Source organism: Callithrix jacchus, chromosome 14, assembly GCF_049354715.1.
Source record: "Callithrix jacchus isolate 240 chromosome 14, calJac240_pri, whole genome shotgun sequence".
Classification (NCBI taxonomy): domain Eukaryota; kingdom Metazoa; phylum Chordata; class Mammalia; order Primates; family Cebidae; genus Callithrix; species Callithrix jacchus.
In genome coordinates this window covers 44352311-44371291 of record NC_133515.1, presented here as the reverse complement: position 1 = coordinate 44371291, position 18981 = coordinate 44352311, and the positions used below count along the sequence as shown (strand labels likewise).

The following is an 18981-nucleotide window of genomic DNA, read 5'->3' as shown; positions in this document are numbered from 1 at the left end:
CTGAGCTCTGTCTGGTAGAGGGAAGGAAAGTTAACCAAATGCATAGCAGACTCAGCCACAGTCAGGGAAGTAAAGTATCTGAGAAGAGGAGAGAGTAGCTTGTACGCAGCATATGCTCCCCATTCTCCATCTTGTGCACCATGCTGAGTCACTGCGGCTTGATCTTCTCAGTACCCTTCTCCTCCTATAGCACAGCTTGGAAGTGATGCTATGAAAGGAATGGGAAGGAAATGTCTGTAGCTGGTATTATTCTGGATCCCAGACAGATCTTCGTTCCAGGTTACCAATGTGTCAAATCAGGGTGCACTGAGTCTGCTCAGAGAAAACCACAGCCACCCCTGTGTATGGCTGCTGAGCCAGTACCCCTTCCCAACATGTAAGGCACTACACAATCCACAAGCCAAGGAGAATTCCTCTGGCTTGAAATCCACACTATCCAGCTAATAATGCCTCGTGAGGGAGCGCTAGCTAGCTGTCCCTAACCCTAAAACAAGTGCTTACCACTACTGAGTGAGTACCAAATGACATGAGACTTGTGAGGTGTACTTTTAAAAAGCTAGTTACCAATCTGAATGCTTTCACTTAGATTTCACATTATCTAACTTTATGAATGGTAAAGTGGGACTACAAAAGAAGACACAGTCATGGCAGGTTACCGCATAGTATCCCTCGTTTTAATCTGGGAAACCCAACACACAGAATACTAGTTATAAAACTGGACTTTTAGGAGGGTCTTCTCACTTCCTTCATGTTTCCAGGTGGGGGGAATCTCTACAAGAAAATTTCTAGCACTTCCTCTTCTTCAAGCATTCCTCTCCGAAAGGAGAAGAGTTGACTTCTGTGACTGATAAAACTGTGGAAAAAGTGAGCTGGTCCGATTTGCTATTGCCCTCCTTCCTTTATAGAAGGAATCAGGTGTTTACATCTTAGTCATGTGGTCTAATGCTAGGGAGCCTAATTGGTCAAGCTACATCTTCTGACTCAAGCTTATTAGTAACAAAGCCAATATTCTGAACTCCACCTGGATGAACCCCACATCTGATTCCAAATGTGAAAGTGAAAGAGGAGCAGCACCCTTAAGCCCCAACAGTGAAATCAAAAGCCCATTTCTGGAGAAACTAGCAAGAAAATATCAGGTCAGAATCTATTTATTATAGCATCCATTAATAAAATATTTAAGAAAAATAGATCATAATATGACATGAAAAATATGCAAGGATTGTAAAAAAGACATTTGCAAGCATTTTACTCTGAAAATTGTGAGTGCAATTTAGGATTACTAAATGTAGAAAACATTTGTTTGATGTGTTGGAAGGACAGAGAGAGAGGAGTGTGAGTTATAAATGGCTAACAGCGGAAGCAGAATCAAGAAAGCTCTGCTGCAAGGAAGGAGAACAGGAACAAAGGGTGTAGATCTTAACATGCATGGGGGCATGTCCAAGGCCACGCCTCTGGAAAGTAGCCTGCCAAATCACCTTCAGGTGACTACACCAGGCATGTGGCTCTCAAGAGAACTTGAAGAATTGATAGACATGAAGTTGGTCAATCTTCATCCAAAGTGTTCATCTCAATCCCTAGGGCATTTTTTTGTTTAGCACAATTGCTTCAGTTTTGTAACTAAATTCCATAGGAAAATTGGATTCCCTTTATGGCAATTGCTTCACAGTTAGCTTTGCTTGAATGCCCTCTAGTAGATAAAGCAAGGGACATCTATATTCATTTAAACAGCTGATTAGCACCCCAGGAACTCAAAACAGCAATTTGATAATGTTTACTCCCTTTAAATAGCACCATCCACGTACCTGTACATTTGGAATTGGGCACTCTTTCTTGAGTAGCTTAAATGAGAAGTAGGACACCTGGTAAATATCCGGCCTTTTGTCAGGGTCTGGTTCCAACATATACCCTAAGGCAAACATAGGTGAACTTATTTAATAATATTCCAACAGTTATTGCATAGCTAGGAAACATCATTCCTCTCTCCACTCCCAATGTTTTAAGTTTTTATTTTTCATAAAAGTCAGACAGTATAATTAGCCTCTTTTCTCCCCTCTTAGAGAAGCTCTAATGTTCCTGAATATAAAATAATATCCATAAGAAAATAAAATATGTGAATTATAATAAAGATACTTAAAGTTCATACTCTATGCTTTGCACCAGAGGGAGTCAAGCTCTCAATATGAAAGTTACCACCTTCACACTCTGCTATTGAGGAGGTTACAGGGTCTTACCATGGGCTTCCTTGGTTCATCTTATCTCACTAAACGAATGATTATTCTTAATAATTATAACCAAACCCCAAACTTAATGAGTTTACTTATTATTCTTTTGTTGGAAATATTAGCTGGTTTCCAGATAAAAAGAAATAACAAAGTAACATATGCATATCTACATTTCCTGTGACTTATAGATTACTTGTCTATTTCCAGGTCCTTTAAGCTTCTGCCTCTCTCAGGCTGGAAAAATCCTCAGGAAAAAAAAAATCTTTGAGAAGAATACAAACATACAGGTATATATGCAAACAACAATGCAAGGCAGCAGATTGCTTAAATAATAAAGTGAATGCTCTGGACACTGAGTTCCAAAAAGATCAGTGAGGCTGCAGCCTTGTGACCACCTTGCAAAAGAGGCAGGACTTGGCCTGTCCCTTGAAAGCAGGACAGAATTCAGTCGCAGGAAAGCAGAGAAAAAGACATTCCAGTTGAGAGAACAGTCTTAGCAAAGAAGAACTTGAAGAAAGACAAGAGAATGCCTTGCTGCACGGAAACAGAGGAGCCAGAAGGACAGGGTAGAGAGAAGGCTGAGTGGGTGGAATGCAATCAGAATCAGAATCTTAAATGCCATGCTAAAAAGCTGGGCCCTACTGTGGGACCATTGGCAAGCCACCGGAGTTTTCCAATCAGGGACATGAAAGGTGGTGTTTTGTAAGAGGAATCTTTTGGTGAGGGTGTGCTGGATGGATCGAAGACAGAAGAGAAAAGCTGGTGACCAGTCCAACAGTAGAGGCATGAGCTGACAGAGTCCGTATATACTACAGTGATAGTGATGCACATATAAAGAATGCAATAAAGACAGTACACTCCAAAAAAGGAATAATTGTGGCCGAGTAAATGATTGAAACTTTCCTCTCTCCTGCTAGCTGGATCTAAACAAATCTTAAATTTCATTTTTCTAGGCTTTGATGGTGATACCACTGAGAGAAAATGAAAAGAGGACAGGGGAATGGGTATTGGGGGTAAAGAGAAGGAAGGAGGGCTAATGATGATAAACTTAATTTTAGATCTGTGAGTTTAGGGTGACAGTGGAGTTGCCAAGTGGTTTGCAAGCAGTTTGGGAAAGATGTTCATGGTATAGACATTCATAAAGAGTTGTTTTTCTCAATACGAATTTACTACATAAATGTTTTAAAAAATCATCAAAAAATAATACTAGTCTAACATCAAAGTTGGCCATTTTCCCATATTTCCTACCAATCTCACTTACATACCTGGAATTCTAATATGGATATAATGCTTTATCTCTGAAAACAATCCAACAATCATTAAATGTCATAATCTAGTCCTTTAACTATTTCCTTTTTTTGTCAATAAATGGAAGAGGCTGATTGACAAAACTGGCACAATGGAATGGGCAGTACCTTAAAAGCTGTATCTCCTGGTCAAAATGGTGAAACCCCGTCTCTACTAAAGATACAAAAAATTAGCTGGGCATGGTGGCGTGTGCCTGTAATCCCAGCTACTCAGGAGGCTGAGGCAGGAGAATTGCCTGAACCCAGGAGGCGGAGGTTGCGGTGAGCCGAGATCGCGCCATTGCACTCCAGCCTGGGTAACAAAAGCGAAACTCCGTCTCAAAAAAAAAAAAAAAAAAAAGCTGTATCTATGTTAACTGGATAAGTTAACTCCATTTTCTCAGCTTCAGCTTCCTCATTTGCATAATGGGAATAATTATACTTAATATATAAAGGATTTCAAGAATTAAATAAGGCATAAGTAAGCCCTCAACAAATGTCAGATGCTCCACTCACATTTGCTGCTTCTATTTTTTCCAGTGTATCCCCATGCAGGACCCAAACTGGGATGCTCATGATTTGTTATCAATCTATCACAGTTAAAAACTTAGATGCTAAGAGTCTCAACCAATGTGGAAAGACGAGAAAAATCTTTGCTTCTTTAGCATTTTAGTATAGGGGCTTGTGCAAAGATTCCTCTTCTTTCTTTTTTTTTTTTTTAAATTACTTATTCTACCATCTGGTTAATGAATGTTAGTACATATGCTTGCTATGATGATACCAAATAGTGGGGAATCTTAAGACTATTTTTAAGAAAGCATTGAGTTTAGGTGCTTGTTATCAAAATCCAGTGATTAACCTAAATGAGAGGAAAAACCTGGTTCCATGGAGTTATATAGTCTTAATTATGTATTCACTTCAGTCAATGCACTGCAATCATTTTCATTTGAGTTGCTTCCAGTTTTGCAAAGATGAATTTCTTATCACTTGATATGAGTCAGCTGGACTCCTTTGGTACCAGAGCTTTCATAGAGATTGCAACAGAATATAGAAGCACTATACTGCTCAAGGCACAGTTAGGATTTCTGCTTGGGTGGCTGGACTCAGGTGTGAAGCAGAACTTAAGAATTCCAGCAAAAAGCCGCACTGCTCTAACTAGACACTGTTACATTGTGAGTTCCCAATCATTATTAACCAATTTCTTTATCTTTGCATTTAATTCATTATTCCTGAAATCGTATCCCTTTATCCCCCAATTCATTCTCTGTGAATAGAAATAAAAATATGAAACTAGAAACTTAAAATACTTACTAATTAGGCAGTGCATATCTTGAGAATATCGAGAATTATCAGGAATTGTGAAGTTTCCATCACAAATTGCCACCTGACTCTCCCCAAATGGCAAAGTGAAGTAGCATAATTTATACAACAAACATCCAAGAGCCTAAAAAAATAAGGACAGCAGATTGCTACTAGTGGTCTATTTATCATGACTGTAAATGGATCTAATGAGAAACACATCATCCACATGTACTAGCAGATATAAAAACTATAGACTATCAATGTATTAGAAACGTGAGTTTTAAAACCCAACACCACTGTTTAGCAGCTGAGTTACATTATTTGTACCATTATTACCAAGTCGTGCTCCAGTAAAGAATAAGTATTTGTTTTGCTCTTAAGAACTAGTAACATGTGCTGGGCATGGTAGCTCATGCCTGTAATCCCAGCACTTTGGGAGGCCGAGGCAGGCGGATCATAAAGTCAGGAGATTAAGACCATCCTGGCCAACATGGTGAAACCCCGTCTCTACTAAAAATACAAAAAAATTAGCTGGGCATGGTGGCGCGTGCCTGTAATCCCAGCTACTAGGGAGGCTGAGGCAGGAGAATTGCTTGAACCCAGGCGGCGGAAATTGTAGTGAGTCAACATCGTGCCCCTGCACTATAGCCTGGGCAACAGTGTGAGACTCTATCAAAAAAAAGAACTAGCAATATTTGCATGAAAAAAATACCCACATAATTTTCACAGAGCTTGGAAGTAATTTTATCATGCTTCAAGAAGCAGTGGCTGGTCTTCTCACAACAAGAACAACCTTGAGGGGTAAGTAGGTAAGGATATGGTACAGCAGCCACCATGCATAGCACTGCATGCATTAATCTTGGGAATTTACAATCAAGACTGCTGCTATCTGAGGTACGGATAGGTTACTTGACACCTACCCAAATGTCTGCCTTCGTAGTGATGATTTTGCCACTGTACAGGTTGACCATTTCTGGTGCTCGATAGGATAGCGTTGTGTATCTACAATCAAGAGATTCATTTTTTATTAAATATGTCAATACTATAATTAAAAATCAGGAGCAGCAGAAATACTTTTTTTTTCCTTTTTACATTAATAGAATCCCTGGGAGCAATCTACAGAAGAGTATGAAATATTAGTGCAGATAAAATGCAAGGTTGTCCTTGGTACAATCATATCATCACACCATGGTCCTTTGGCAGCAGTCCTCCTAGTCTAAGAACATGTGGGGACTCATACACTAATGCATTATGTAAATTCTAAAAGCAACTTTCTTGGGTCCTCAAATAACAAAATCTTCTCTTATAAACTCTTATTCTGGTACTATATTTTGTCAATTTGCTGTTTTAAAAATGGCCTTTAAATGTGTGTCAGCACAGAGATGTCATACTGACTGGGGTACTCTGGAGAAGAGCAGAAAGTGGGCTCTGCTGGGATGAGGAGTGGATGGAATCAACAGCCCTTCCTCTTTGCTCCTGGAATCAGGCTGAAATATCCGTTTTATCTCTTGCTCAAGAAAAAAGTAGTATAAGCACTTCCTCACAGTGAGTGTCTTGGTGTTACCAAGCATGTGATTTATGCTGCTTGAGTCTCTAGATCCCAGATGGGATGGGTCCAGGCACCCCTCAGGGCCTTAGGTCCATCAGGGTCTTCCTGCCCCAGGCGTGGTTGTCTGAGGTGATGCATGAAAGGACAGAGAAGATCAGGATGTAGGTGTGCAGGCTAGACTGTTGATTTATTACTAGTAACAGTGAGTGCTGTGGCCTGTAAAAAAAATCCAACATTGTGGACATGAGGGAAAATGGGTCAAGCTCTTATTGGGAGTCACAAATCTAAATAAGCTTTTTCTCGTGAAAGTCTGTGATTCAGTATTTGTGGAGATTTTAATAACCTACTCACCATTATTTCCACTTAGACTGCCTTATGAGCAGGAAGGAAGCAGCAATTTAAGGTTCAGTAAAAAGCACATCTGTTTGATTGATAATATCATGGTTGTTATGATCATACTTAAAAACATCCTAGTACTTTCATGGTGTGTGAACCTCTCAGCTTTTTACAGGTTCTGTGATATTATAAATCAAAGTATCTATGTACAATGACCACAGGACCACTCATAAAGTGCTCTAAGAGTCCTTCCTTTTACTCTGATGTATGATTGTAAACCCCCTCCTCATTCTTCACTTAAAGTCAAACAACCCAACCGTGAACATGACGCTCTGATTTGAAGGACAACTGACTATCCCCATTCTCTTCCCACCCTGACTTTCTCATCCATAAGCCGAAAGTAAAGTTACTCATCTGATCGTGGACAAAATTCCAAGAAAGGAGAAAAAGCTTACTTCTTAATCTCATCTTCTACTGCATTGACTCCCTCAGTTTGTGGATTCTGGAATTTGTTGGTGGCACTTCCAAAGTCACACAGGACATAGTGGCCTCGGTCATGCAAGAGGATATTTTCAACCTGAAAAATATTCCCCAATCACCCATTCCAAGATATCATTTAGTAATGCACATGAAAATTTGGCTTCACAGTTACATACATAAAACATTTTATTTCTGACAGTCTCATTAATATGTACAGGGAAGTTATTCCTCTCCAAGTATCTCAACAGGGGTCATCCCAAGTGGAACACAGGAGATGCACAGTAACAGGGGAAAGTGGACAGAGAGCGCAGAAAGAGGAAACTCCACAGTGGGGGATGCAAGAGTGCCATTTTTATAAATTTCAGCCACATTTCTCACCTCTGCAGAAACCATCTCATACTTTTAAGCCTCCGACTTGTACCTTTGCTCTTGCCCTTCTTTCAGGCTAGGACGCCCTCCACAATCCCCACCTCCTTAACGAACTATCAAAATGTCATTTCAAACCCCAGTTCAAATGCCATGTCCTTTGTGAAACTTTCAGGCGCCTACTCAGACAAAATGTTTGCTCTTTACCTAGTGTCTTATAGTATTTCATTCTTTCATGATGTGAATTACTTCACTTGGACCTTGTAAGTACTTATATAAACGTCTTTACTACACTAGGTTAGGATATTCAGAATTAATATTGTTTATATTTCAGTTACTTATTGAAGTGATAAAATGCCTGGGAGTAAATGGGCATTTTCCTATTAACATATTGCCCTAATTTTTTAAATAAATGAATTATTTGGGCAGTGAGTTAGGAATTCTAGGCAGCAGGGAGCTTATAAAGCCCCAAACCTAGAGAAATCCCTGGTTTCAAAGGACTCTACCAAGGAAATGACAACTCCAAAATAGTGGGCATTATGTACTGAAGGTGTACTGATTTTTGGTCTAGGTGAACTGAGCTGACTAGTACGCTGGAGGACAGACCTAGCTATGCATGGGCAGTAAAATGGCAGCCAAAAAATCCTGTTAGGCCATTAAGACTGTAGTCTCCATTGTCTTTTGTCTTCGGCCTTCCAAAGACTGACCTCCTTTGGAAAACAAAGGCAACAGTAGACTATAAGCTCCTTAAAGATAAGCATCACCTTGTAATCATATTCTTGGTCTTCTCTACCCAGTGCTTAACACAATGCTTGGTATAAAAAATGTTTGTTGAATGGAATAAACCAACAAACACTGTGTGAGTATGTAAGCATGTGTGTGTAAACCTGGTCTGTCAGGGCAAGACAGGAGCCACCAAATATCCAGGCCATACTACTGTATTGCTACTGATTCTTTTAAAAACAACTGGTCAATTATAATAGCCTCTAATTTCTATACTTGTTTCTACACTTTCTTTTAATTCTTCTAAGAATTACATTAAGTATATTTTATAGTCTGTATCTGCCAATTCCAATATTCGAAGTCTCTGCTGCCAACTGATTCTGCAGTTTATTGATTCTTATTTCTACTAAACCTCGCTTATAGTGGTGTTGTGAAGAGTTTTGTTGTTTTTGCTAACTTACATTCCTTGGAACTTAATCTGTACAAAGCTTGTGAGATCTGGGTTTAAAGTCTATTGTTCTTCCAGAGAGGATATGCAGGTATAGCTGGGGGCACTACGACCCTGGAATCACTTTAATCTATAATTTTGACCTTGGAATTTCCAGCCACACAGGCAGTTTGAGCTACAGCCATCAACCTGCACAGGTACATTCTATGATTAGCAATTCTTAAGCATAGGATTATGAATTAAGAATGGTTAGGTAGGGATTTGTCCCTTTGAGATAAGGCTAAGGCAGACAAATATTTCCATCATCTATACCTTTTTTATAAAGTTCATCAGTTTATTCTATTTATGCAAAGTGGCACAGTCAAGCTTCCTGAGCATATACACACTTTGGTAGGAATTTAAAATAATTCCAACAAAACAACCCTAATGTTTTCAACCTAATTTAGAGGTTATAAAAATAACAGCCATCATTTTCTAAGCTTTATTATTGCCAGTACTACTGTACTCAGCACTTTACATAGATTATCCCACTACATCCTCATAATCCCAATATGATTATTATCCTTCTCTCAGATGGAGAAAATGAGGTTCAGAGTGATTAAGTCACTTGCTAAATGTCACACAGCTAATAGCTGGCACAGCTGGGAAGTGAACCTAAACAACCTCACTCTAGAAAGGATAGGCAATTATATTTCTGCTACAGGAAGCAGGTTAGAAGCAGAGCAATTACTCAAGGCCTCCATCCTTACTTCCAAATATAGTAGGGGTAACGATACTTGGCTAATGCACTGGGCGCAAGCTTAAAGTCAGGACTTTCTTAGTGCTTTATGTTCAGAAATGCCCCTACAACAGAAATCTATTTAATAAGGAACCAAGTGTCTAAGCACTAGCTAGGCTGATTTGTTCCATGTCTCCTAAGCCTTCCATATATAATCTAATTTGTCCTTTCAGTCAACCACTCACTCTCCACTCAAGATGCAACTCCTTAGAAAAACCTTTCATGACCACTCCACAAAATCTACAGAACTTCCTGTCAATAGGAGAGGTTGGCAAAGGCCTTAAGGCCAAGTCAAACAATGCCCACTTGTTACTTACCCTAAAGTTTATGGCTGCTTTTGAGTTCTGACGACAGAGTTGAGCAGTTATGACAGACCTAAAATATTTATTATCTGGCCCTTTGCAAATAAATTTTGCCAACCTTTGGTCAGTAATAATCACTGATAATCATTCAGAATTTGGCAATATTTCTTTCACTGTGGGTTGGTATTTAACTTCTTACGTATTTATTCTTACCTTCCCAAGTAAGAGTACAACACTTCTGAGAAAAGGGCACTGTATTATGCCTATGTATCTCCCATAGCACCTTGTCCAGTCCTGTACTACACCAGGGACCCCTAAATGTTGCTGATGAAATCACTTATTCAGCGTCATTCAGCAACAATCTTCCTCCTTGGCCTCATGCACCTGGCAGGGTTCATGCAAAAGCATGGTTCTCCTATTGTATGTGTGCACTCCCTTTCTGAATCAGTTTCTACACATCTAATGCTGGAATGTACATCGAGAAAAGCTGTTACTACCATATATTCATCAAAGAAACACGTTTCACACAAAGGATAAATGCCTCAGGTGGTGGATACTCTACTCACCCTGATGTGATTATTAAACATTGCATGCCAGTATCAAAATGTCTCATGTAACTCATAAATACACCCATTTTGTACCCACAAAAATTAAAAACTAAAAAACAAAAGAAACACGTTTCAACTCCTACTACGTGCCAAGAACGTTTCTAGGTTCTAGGGATAAGGCTGTGAACAAAACAAAGTCTATCCTCTCACGGAGCTTACAGTCCAACTGGGGATAAGAAAAAAATGATTATGCTTGCCTGGTAGTGATAAATATGACAAGAATGCAGCAGGTTAATGTATGTAAGGTGAAGAGGAATGCTATTTTAAATAGCACAGTGGGGGAAAGTCTCTCTGAGGGAAACAGAGACCAGGATGAAGAAGGAGCAGCCACAGTCATCTGGGGGAAGAGCATTCCAAGCAGAAAACAGCATCACAAAGGCCATGAAATGGGAGTGTGGCTCCAGTGTCGGAGGCATAGAGGCAGGCCACTGTGGCTGGAATAGTGCTGTGCATGGCACCAGTACTGCAAAGATGGCTGAAAACATGAGAAAGGACTACTATGAGCCAGTGCTGTCAGGAAACGGGAGACAAGATAATATGGAGCCACGGAGGACGTGAAGGACTTAAATAAGTGAAACAAATAACAGGAACAAAGCACAGAAACCAGACTGATAATCACAGAAGTGGCTAACAGTACTTACTAAGTGGCAGACACCGCTCCATGCACTTTTACCTAGAGTATTTCATATAATCCTTACACAGCCTTATTGCCCCCCTTAACAGATTAGCAAAAAGAGGCCAGAGAAGTTACCTAACTTGTCTGAGGTCACAGGTTGGTAGGGCAGGATTCAGGCTGGGGCCACTGGACTGCCAGGACCACAACCTCACCCACCGTGCTGATATGCCTTTTGCAATTAAGGGGCGTGGACAGTTGAGACTGGCGAGGGAGGAAGGAGGAAGGAGGAAGGGAGAGGACCAGAGAAGCACATAGAGAGCAGGCTGAGGAAGGGCACCCAGGCTCCACTCCTCATTTTTCACAGGTCAGCAGCACATGAAGAGAGCCATTTTAGGAAACTTAGCTTGGCCAAATTGAGGGAGAATAAGAGAAGGAGACAATGAGGGGTAGGTACAACAGTCTGGGTGTGAGATGACTAGGGCCAGGTATAGAGAAAGAGTCAATAGGGATGGAAGGGGGTAAGTGGGTGTATATAGATCATGTGACATGAAGAAGGTAGAAAACCAACTAGACGTTGTACACCACCTTCTGAAAGCTTCAGATAATTTGCACAGTGACTTTGTTTTTGGCAAAGTCCTTTAGGGTATAAGCACAAGATTGGTTACCACCACTTACAATCCCGACCCTTGCCATTCTTGGAGAGTGCGATGCTGCTGACCTCATTTCCCAGCCTCTCAGCTCAAAGAGCGCTATTGAAGTTGCCACTCTCAAACTCTCCTTACAGCTTTAGCAAAAAGGTCTAGAAGGCTACCTCCTACTGACCTCTTCATCTCGATATTATTCCAAACAGGTATGGCATTTAGGCATTTCAGTCAGAGAATGTACTACCACTGCAAAATTTGAAGGATTAGATGAATGCAGGTTTTCAAACCTGTGTTTCTAAAAATGGGACAAGAATCTTCATCCTATTATTCTTCATGAGATCAAAATCTCTATTCTGACAAAAGAGGAGACATCTATGACTTTTTCAACATGAAATTGCTTGTTAAACCTTAACCCTTTCTTCTCCTTTCCTAAGTGCTTGGACAAATAGCATGGTATAATACAGCAAAATAAAACGGGAGTTTAAAACCTTGTCTCTGTTCTGGTTTGATCACTCAAACCTCTGCAGGTCACAGCCCTTCTGTGAGGGGTTTCCTCACTAGTAAAGAAGAGGGCTTGCTTAGGCGACCTTTCTAGATCTATGACAACATGATCTGCAATATTGATCTTTATCTTTCTCAGAGAAATAAAAATTTTACATGGGGAAAATGATTAAAGTGTTAAAATAATTATTAGAGGACAGACATTCAATACAGAACAGTACTTCTGCCATGGTTATTTTTAGAACATAAGCTGCTTAAAGACAGGGACCACTTTCAGTTTATTTCCTGTCACTGGAAAGAAAGACCGCACGGACAGTAGGGAGGGCAAGGGGGCTTTCCTCAGTTATGCATATGAACCAGCACACCCACATGCAGGGTGGCACTAGACCTGGCCTGCGCTCTTTCCCATATCCTGCTTTTATTCACAGTGCCACCTCCTCACCCTGCTCACAGAGAAGTAATTAGCATTTTCTCTGGCAAACAGGAAAACAGAGAACTCTTTGGCTCTGACTACTGCTAGGACTGTGGTGGCTGGTTCCCGCAGCGACATGGAGTTCAGAGTGACTGAGACTATGTGATAAAATGACAGAGCCAGGGTGAACAGGAGAACTTGGGGACTTTTCACTTAGACCTTGGCAAGCTGGAGGTGCAGCAGGCAACCGTAATTGCCCACCACAGACATACTAGCAGAGAGCATGAAAATCTAACCTACTAATGAAAGCATCTAGGTGGCATCGAGTGTAAGATATGGGTAGTCAATGACTAAAAACAACAGCGACCAGAACTTCTCTGCAACAATCACAATCCAGGCCTCTTCCCATGAGTCCCTATATCCAAAGTAGAGGAGAAAGTCTCCTGAATCACAGTGAGCAGCATGCCTGATGATCCTCAATACTAATGAAAACACAACCACAGAGTCCAATAAAATCAGCTCTCCTTATCTGCAGTTTCACATCTCCCTCCATTAAATCACCCATGTGTCAAAACTCACAGATACAGGGGGCAACTGTATGTATTCTCCACCTGCATATGGTTGAATCTGCAGATTCGGAACCCGTGGATACAGAAGGCCAACTACTATGTGCCCAGCACTGTGCTGCCTCCCACTCAGGAGGACTGAGGTATAAAGGGTAAAGCACTGAGGGCTGGCTAGGGAACGGAGCCTAGTAACCTCTCACTCATGCTGCTGCCTCAGCCTTTCAATCCTGTTTGCTTCCTATCCCTCAGCTGAAACATCTCGTGGGCTGTTCAGTGCAGTGAAGGAGGAGACTGGGGCCCGCTGCCTTAGCCCTCCCACTGACCTACTTACTCAGCGTTCCAGGCAAGACACTGAGCTCTGTCCCTAAGGCCCCATCACTGGGTGATGCTGACCTAGCACCTCACTGTAGCATGGGGAATGTCACCAGCAGTGCTATCCTGGAACTACATAAGCTGGGTAGCTGTTATGTACTGGTATGAAATGATTATCATTCAGGCTTCATTTAATACAATAAGTGTTTAAAAATTACTATAAAAGGGGTTGGGCATGGTGGCCCGTGCCTATCATTCCAGCAGTTTGGGAGGCCAGGGCCTCACTTGAGTTCAAGACTAGTCTGGCCAACATGGTGGAACCCCATCTCTACTAAAAATACGAAAGCCAAGCAAGATGGCAGGCACTAGTAATTCTAGCTACTCAGGAGGCTGAGGCATGAGAATCGTTTGAACCCGAGAGGTGGAGGCTGTAGTGAACTGAGACTGCACCACTGCACTCCAGCCTGGGCAAGAGAGCAAGACTTCATCTCAAAAAAAAAAAAAAAGTTAATACAAAGGAAGACTCTGAGAATATGGGAATACTACTTTCTAAAAGGATCTTCTATGCCCCTCTGCCTGTTCCCCTTGTCCTTACCTCTGAACCCTTTCAGGCATTTACTGTGCCAGGATGTGCCTAGAGACTGACACACACTACCTCATTCAACCTTATCACCACCCTAACAGAGCAGGTGCTGTTAGCTCCACTTTATAGATGACAAAACTAGGCTTGGAGAGGCTAGCAATTTGAGAAGAAAGCCAAGGAGCCTGGGAAAAAGGAGCCGGGAGAAGACACTGTTACAGAGGTCAAGGGAGAGACAGTCCCAAAGGAGCCAGAGGCCACAGGGAGAAGAAGACAGGGATTGGAAAATGTCCTCTGCATTTGGCAAGATGGAGGAAGCTGCCTATGCTCACTTCTCACAGCACTTGTAATTCTGTCAGTATCAGTCACACAGTGGTGCAGAATCAGAGTTCACAGATGAACTCTAACCCCATTCAACATGGAAGGGGTGCAGAACGGGCTACACAGAGGTACAAGGTCACATGGATCATAAGAGCAGTGCCCTCCAGCAACATTTCTCTCCTATTTCTATGCTTCTCACACTCTTCTCCAAGGCAGGCAGAAAGGGCAGGGGTCAGGTCTTTAAGATTTGGTACCACTGCCTGTTCTGAAATACATGCTAACAGGGTTTAAAGAAAAATTTTACTCATTGATAAAGGCAACTAGGAATAGTGTCAACACATATTCAAAGCAATGCTGTGGTCACTCTAGCCTGGTCTGCAACTGGCCACATACTGGGGCCCTGACCTACCTTCTCATCCCCACACACCTTGCTGTTCCCTTCTGCAGGCAGCCCTCTGGCTCTGCTCTCTGTCCAGAATGTTCTTCATCCCCTCTGTGACCACTCATTTCCTATCAGGCCTTCAAAATCCCGCTTTTCTAGAGAATTTCAATCACCATTGCCTGATCCCACTATCTAGCCATATATTAAATCCCTTGATTATCTTCTATTCATCATTTTCTTCTACAGAGTTTTATATTTCATCTATTTCAATCTAAATATTTCATTGATATCTTACTAACAATACTTTGAACATCTTGAGGGTAGGAACAATGTTATCTCTGTCCCATGCCCACGGAACTAGGTACTCATACTATGCTAAGCTTGTAATAAATATTCAACAATATGTATTCCCTGCCCCCACCCCACCTTTTTTTTTTTTTTTTTTTGAGACAGAGTCTTGCTCTGTCACCCAGACTAGAGAGTGCAGTGGCCAATCTCGGCTCACTGCAACCCCCACCTCCTGGGTTCAAGCAGTTCTCGTCTCACCCTCCCAAGTAGCTGGGATTACAGGCACCAGCCATCACGTCCAGCTAATTTTTTGTATTTAGTAGGGATGGGTTTTGCCACGTTAGCCAGGCTGGTCTTGAACTCCTGACCTCAGGCGATCCACCTGCCTCAGCCTCCCAAAGTGTTGGGATTTCAGGTGTGAGCCAACGCACCCAGCCACATTCCTCTATTTCTACTCAGAAAAAAAGGGCTGACTGTGGGCAGAGGTACACTCGAGAAAGCTGTCTAAGGCTGAGAGGTATATACTTATTCTCCCGTAAGCTAACTGCCTTAGTACAGAAATGCCAGGACATACCACTTCATATCCACTAGGATGGTTAAAATAAAAAAAGACAATAACTAGTGTTGGTAAAGATGCGGAGAAACTGAAACCTTCATGTATTGCTGATGGGTGTGAAACAGCATAGCTACTTTGGAAAACAGTTTGAAGGTTCCTCAAAAAATTAAACACAGAGTTACTATATGATCCAGCAATCTAGCCCTAGGTATATACCTAGAAAAATTCAAAACATATGTCCACACAAAAACTGGTACATGAACGTTCATAGCAGCGTTACTATTCATAATAGCCAAAAAGTGAAAACAACTCAAATGTTCATCAGTGAATGAATGGATAAACAAAATGTGATACATCCATACAACAGAATATTATGAAACTACAAAAGTGAAGTACTGATACATACTACAACATTGATGAACCCTGAAAACATTATGCTAAGGGAAAAAGTCAGACAGAAGGGGTCATATATTATGGTTCCATTTATATAAAATGTCCAGAACACGAAAATATAGAGACAGAAAGTACATTGGGGGTTGCAAGGGGAGAGGGCAAAGAGAGGGGAATGGATGCAGGGTTTCTACTGGGGATAATGAAATGTTCTGGAATTAGATGGTAGTGATGGTTACACAACTTTATGAGTATACTAAAAACTGAATTGCATTTTTTTTTTTTTTTTTTTTGGCAGAGTCTCTCTCTGTTGCTCAGGCTGGAGTGCACTGGCATTATCTCCACTCACTGCAACGTGTTCCTCCCAGGTAGCTGGGACTATAGGCCTGTGCCACCACGCCCAGCTAATTTTCATATTTTTAGTAGAGATGGGGTTTCACCATGTTGGCCAGGCTGGACTCAAACTCCTGACCTCAGGTGATCTGCCTGCCTTGGCCTCCCAAAGTGCTGGAATTATAGGTGTGAGCCACCACTGCTGGCCTGAATTATATACTTTAAAGCACTAAATTTTATAATAGGTAAATTATGTCTCATTTTTTTAAAAAAGTTAAGAAATAAAAGAAATGCAAGTATGCTGCTTTAGTCTAAACTTGTAGAGTATACAAAAACCACCTGGTGTTTGTTTAAGCTATGGCTTCTCGGGGTTCCCTGACATCACTATCAAAATTTTAGCCCAAGTGATTCAGTGTGAAACTCAGCAGCCTGCATTTAACAAGCATGCTAGGGGAGGCCGACCCTAACATGGTGCCAATTGCATTCAACAAACACTGTCAAGTGACTACAATATGAAAGGCATGGTGGATGGTAATGGCAATTAGGACAATTAAAAAAAATCAATTAGTGGATTTTGCAAAATATGAAATAAGACTACAATATGAAATGCACAGTGCATCCAGTGCGTGGTGATGGCACAGTGATTCCAGTTATTAGCTATGAAGCATGCTTCCTGAAACACAGGTAGAATGAAAAGAAATTGTAATTTAGAATCTAAAGGGCTGGATTCAAATTCTGGCCTTTAGTTTCCTCAACTATAAAATGTAACAGAGAATGTCTCCCTCTGAAGAGACACTGTACATAAGATGTAGTAGAGTACGTGGCACACAATTGGTGCTCAATACATGCTAAGTTGAACCGTAACAAGGTGCCAATTCCATTCAACACACACTGTCAAGTGACTGCAATGTGAAAGGAATGGTGCATGGTGATGGCACTTAGGACAGTTTTAAAAAAATCAATTAGTGGATTTTGCAAAATATAAAATAAGACTTTAAAAACAAAGCATCATTGTTTACTAAGTATTTAAATTAAAAGTATTATTTTTCACAATCCTGGAAAAGTGGGGGGAGTATATCAGGAAAAACAAAAACAACACAGGCTCAGGCATTTGATAATTATGAAGAATTTCTGGAGGCTACTTAAGTAATAAAACTTATACCTATACTGTACTTTTTCCTTTATATTTTCTCTCCTCAGGCAGAAGATAAGCATAGAAACAGGGACCATACCTTAAATTTCTCTCCTAACCCCACAGTATCTCCTCCATCCCTGGGGCAGACAGAAAACACTCGGTAAGAATGCACTTAATGAAAGAGTGTGGTCTGTACCTTCAGGTCCCGGTGGATAATAGGGGTTTTGCACTGATGCAGGCGGGCAACAGCTTCACAGGTATCACAAAATATCTGGAGCACTTCATTCTCTGTAAAGCCTGTTTGCAGGCGCTGGTTCATCAGGTTTACCACCTGGCCACCTGAGGGGTACATACAGGGCAAAGGAGAGATATAAACATTCAGACCTGTCAGTTAGTCTAAGAGAATGAATGGCTGTCCGGAGAGAAGTGGTCTGGACTAAAGTAACAGAGCTGACCACTGACTGATCCAGGATTAAAACCTAGCTGTCTGGACTCCCAGCTCGGGATTTGGGATTTGTTTTCTTAGGATTCAGTGTCTCCTCCAATGCATCAAAAACAGTTTCTTTATTTTATAAAGCACCCCAGATGTGAGCTGCCCTCATTATGTCTTCAAGATGAGTAGAACTGACAATATGGTCCTGTTGTAGTTGCCTGGTTATACTGTGATTGTTGTGTATGAGATATGGCCACAGCCTCAACTTGCCATATCTTCTAGTAAGAATCGGATGGCACAATAGGTCCAGAGAACAGGAAGAAGATGGTTTGATAGTCTGAACTTCAGAAACAGCTTAGTCTCTCTGGCTTCACTAGTTACTGCTTGGCCTTCAGAAATGGTACACCAACAATTAATCTCCAGGACCAAAAGATTGATGACTTCACTTACAAAATTATCCAGTTGCCTGGATGCTCCTACTGCCTGATCTCTAAACATTTCAGTATCCAAAAAAGGAACGAGCAGGAGGAAACAAATAGTTAAGTTCACATTTGGTAATACTTTAAATTAGGTAAACAGCTAATACAGTAAGGGCTGAAATTACTGGTTAACATCACACTTTTGCAATTATCAACATATTTAATTTACGGATAGTATCTTAAGCATAGGGAAAATGTTAACGGAACTAAGGGTGAGTACAAAACACAGCACCAAATAGTAAGGCATGGACCTAAGCCAAACCTCCAAGCAATGGTTATATAAAATGCAATCAACTCTGAAAAAAATCATGCTGCAGTCTGAATTTCCCAAAATAAATGTTTTTTGAAATTTCAAGCTTTCAATGACTTTACTCCACTGTTAACAGCTGCATCATTTGAATATAGTCTCACCTTACTAGGAATTATAGCTTTAGAGTAAGGACACGAGGGTCACTTCCATTAGACGAAAAGGATTCTTTTACCCCATAACACAAGAATGATGGCATGGGTGGGAAAGAGAACACACAAGTGAGGGAGTTGGGGAAGGTGCACTGTTTCTTTCATCCATCTGGAGCTGGGTCTTTATTATGTGCCTTCATCATTTGTTATAAAGCATCACAAAGAACATATTCA

The 18981-nt window shown here is 41.0% G+C and overlaps 1 protein-coding gene across 20 annotated transcripts in view; it reads right to left on the bottom strand.

The window, feature by feature from the left end:
* Nucleotides 1-18981, bottom strand: part of AAK1 (AP2 associated kinase 1) — a 177402-nt gene that overhangs the window by 61131 nt on the left and 97290 nt on the right. For all 20 annotated transcript variants that reach the window (XM_054244862.2, XM_078349150.1, XM_035272368.3 and 17 more), the window contains exons 5-9: nt 17633-17775; nt 7151-7272; nt 5731-5812; nt 4820-4952; nt 1803-1906 (exon numbers count right to left, since the gene is read on the bottom strand). In XM_054244862.2, coding sequence (XP_054100837.1) covers nt 1803-1906; nt 4820-4952; nt 5731-5812; nt 7151-7272; nt 17633-17775 — 584 coding nt within the window. The remainder of the gene's footprint in view (nt 1-1802; nt 1907-4819; nt 4953-5730; nt 5813-7150; nt 7273-17632; nt 17776-18981) is intronic.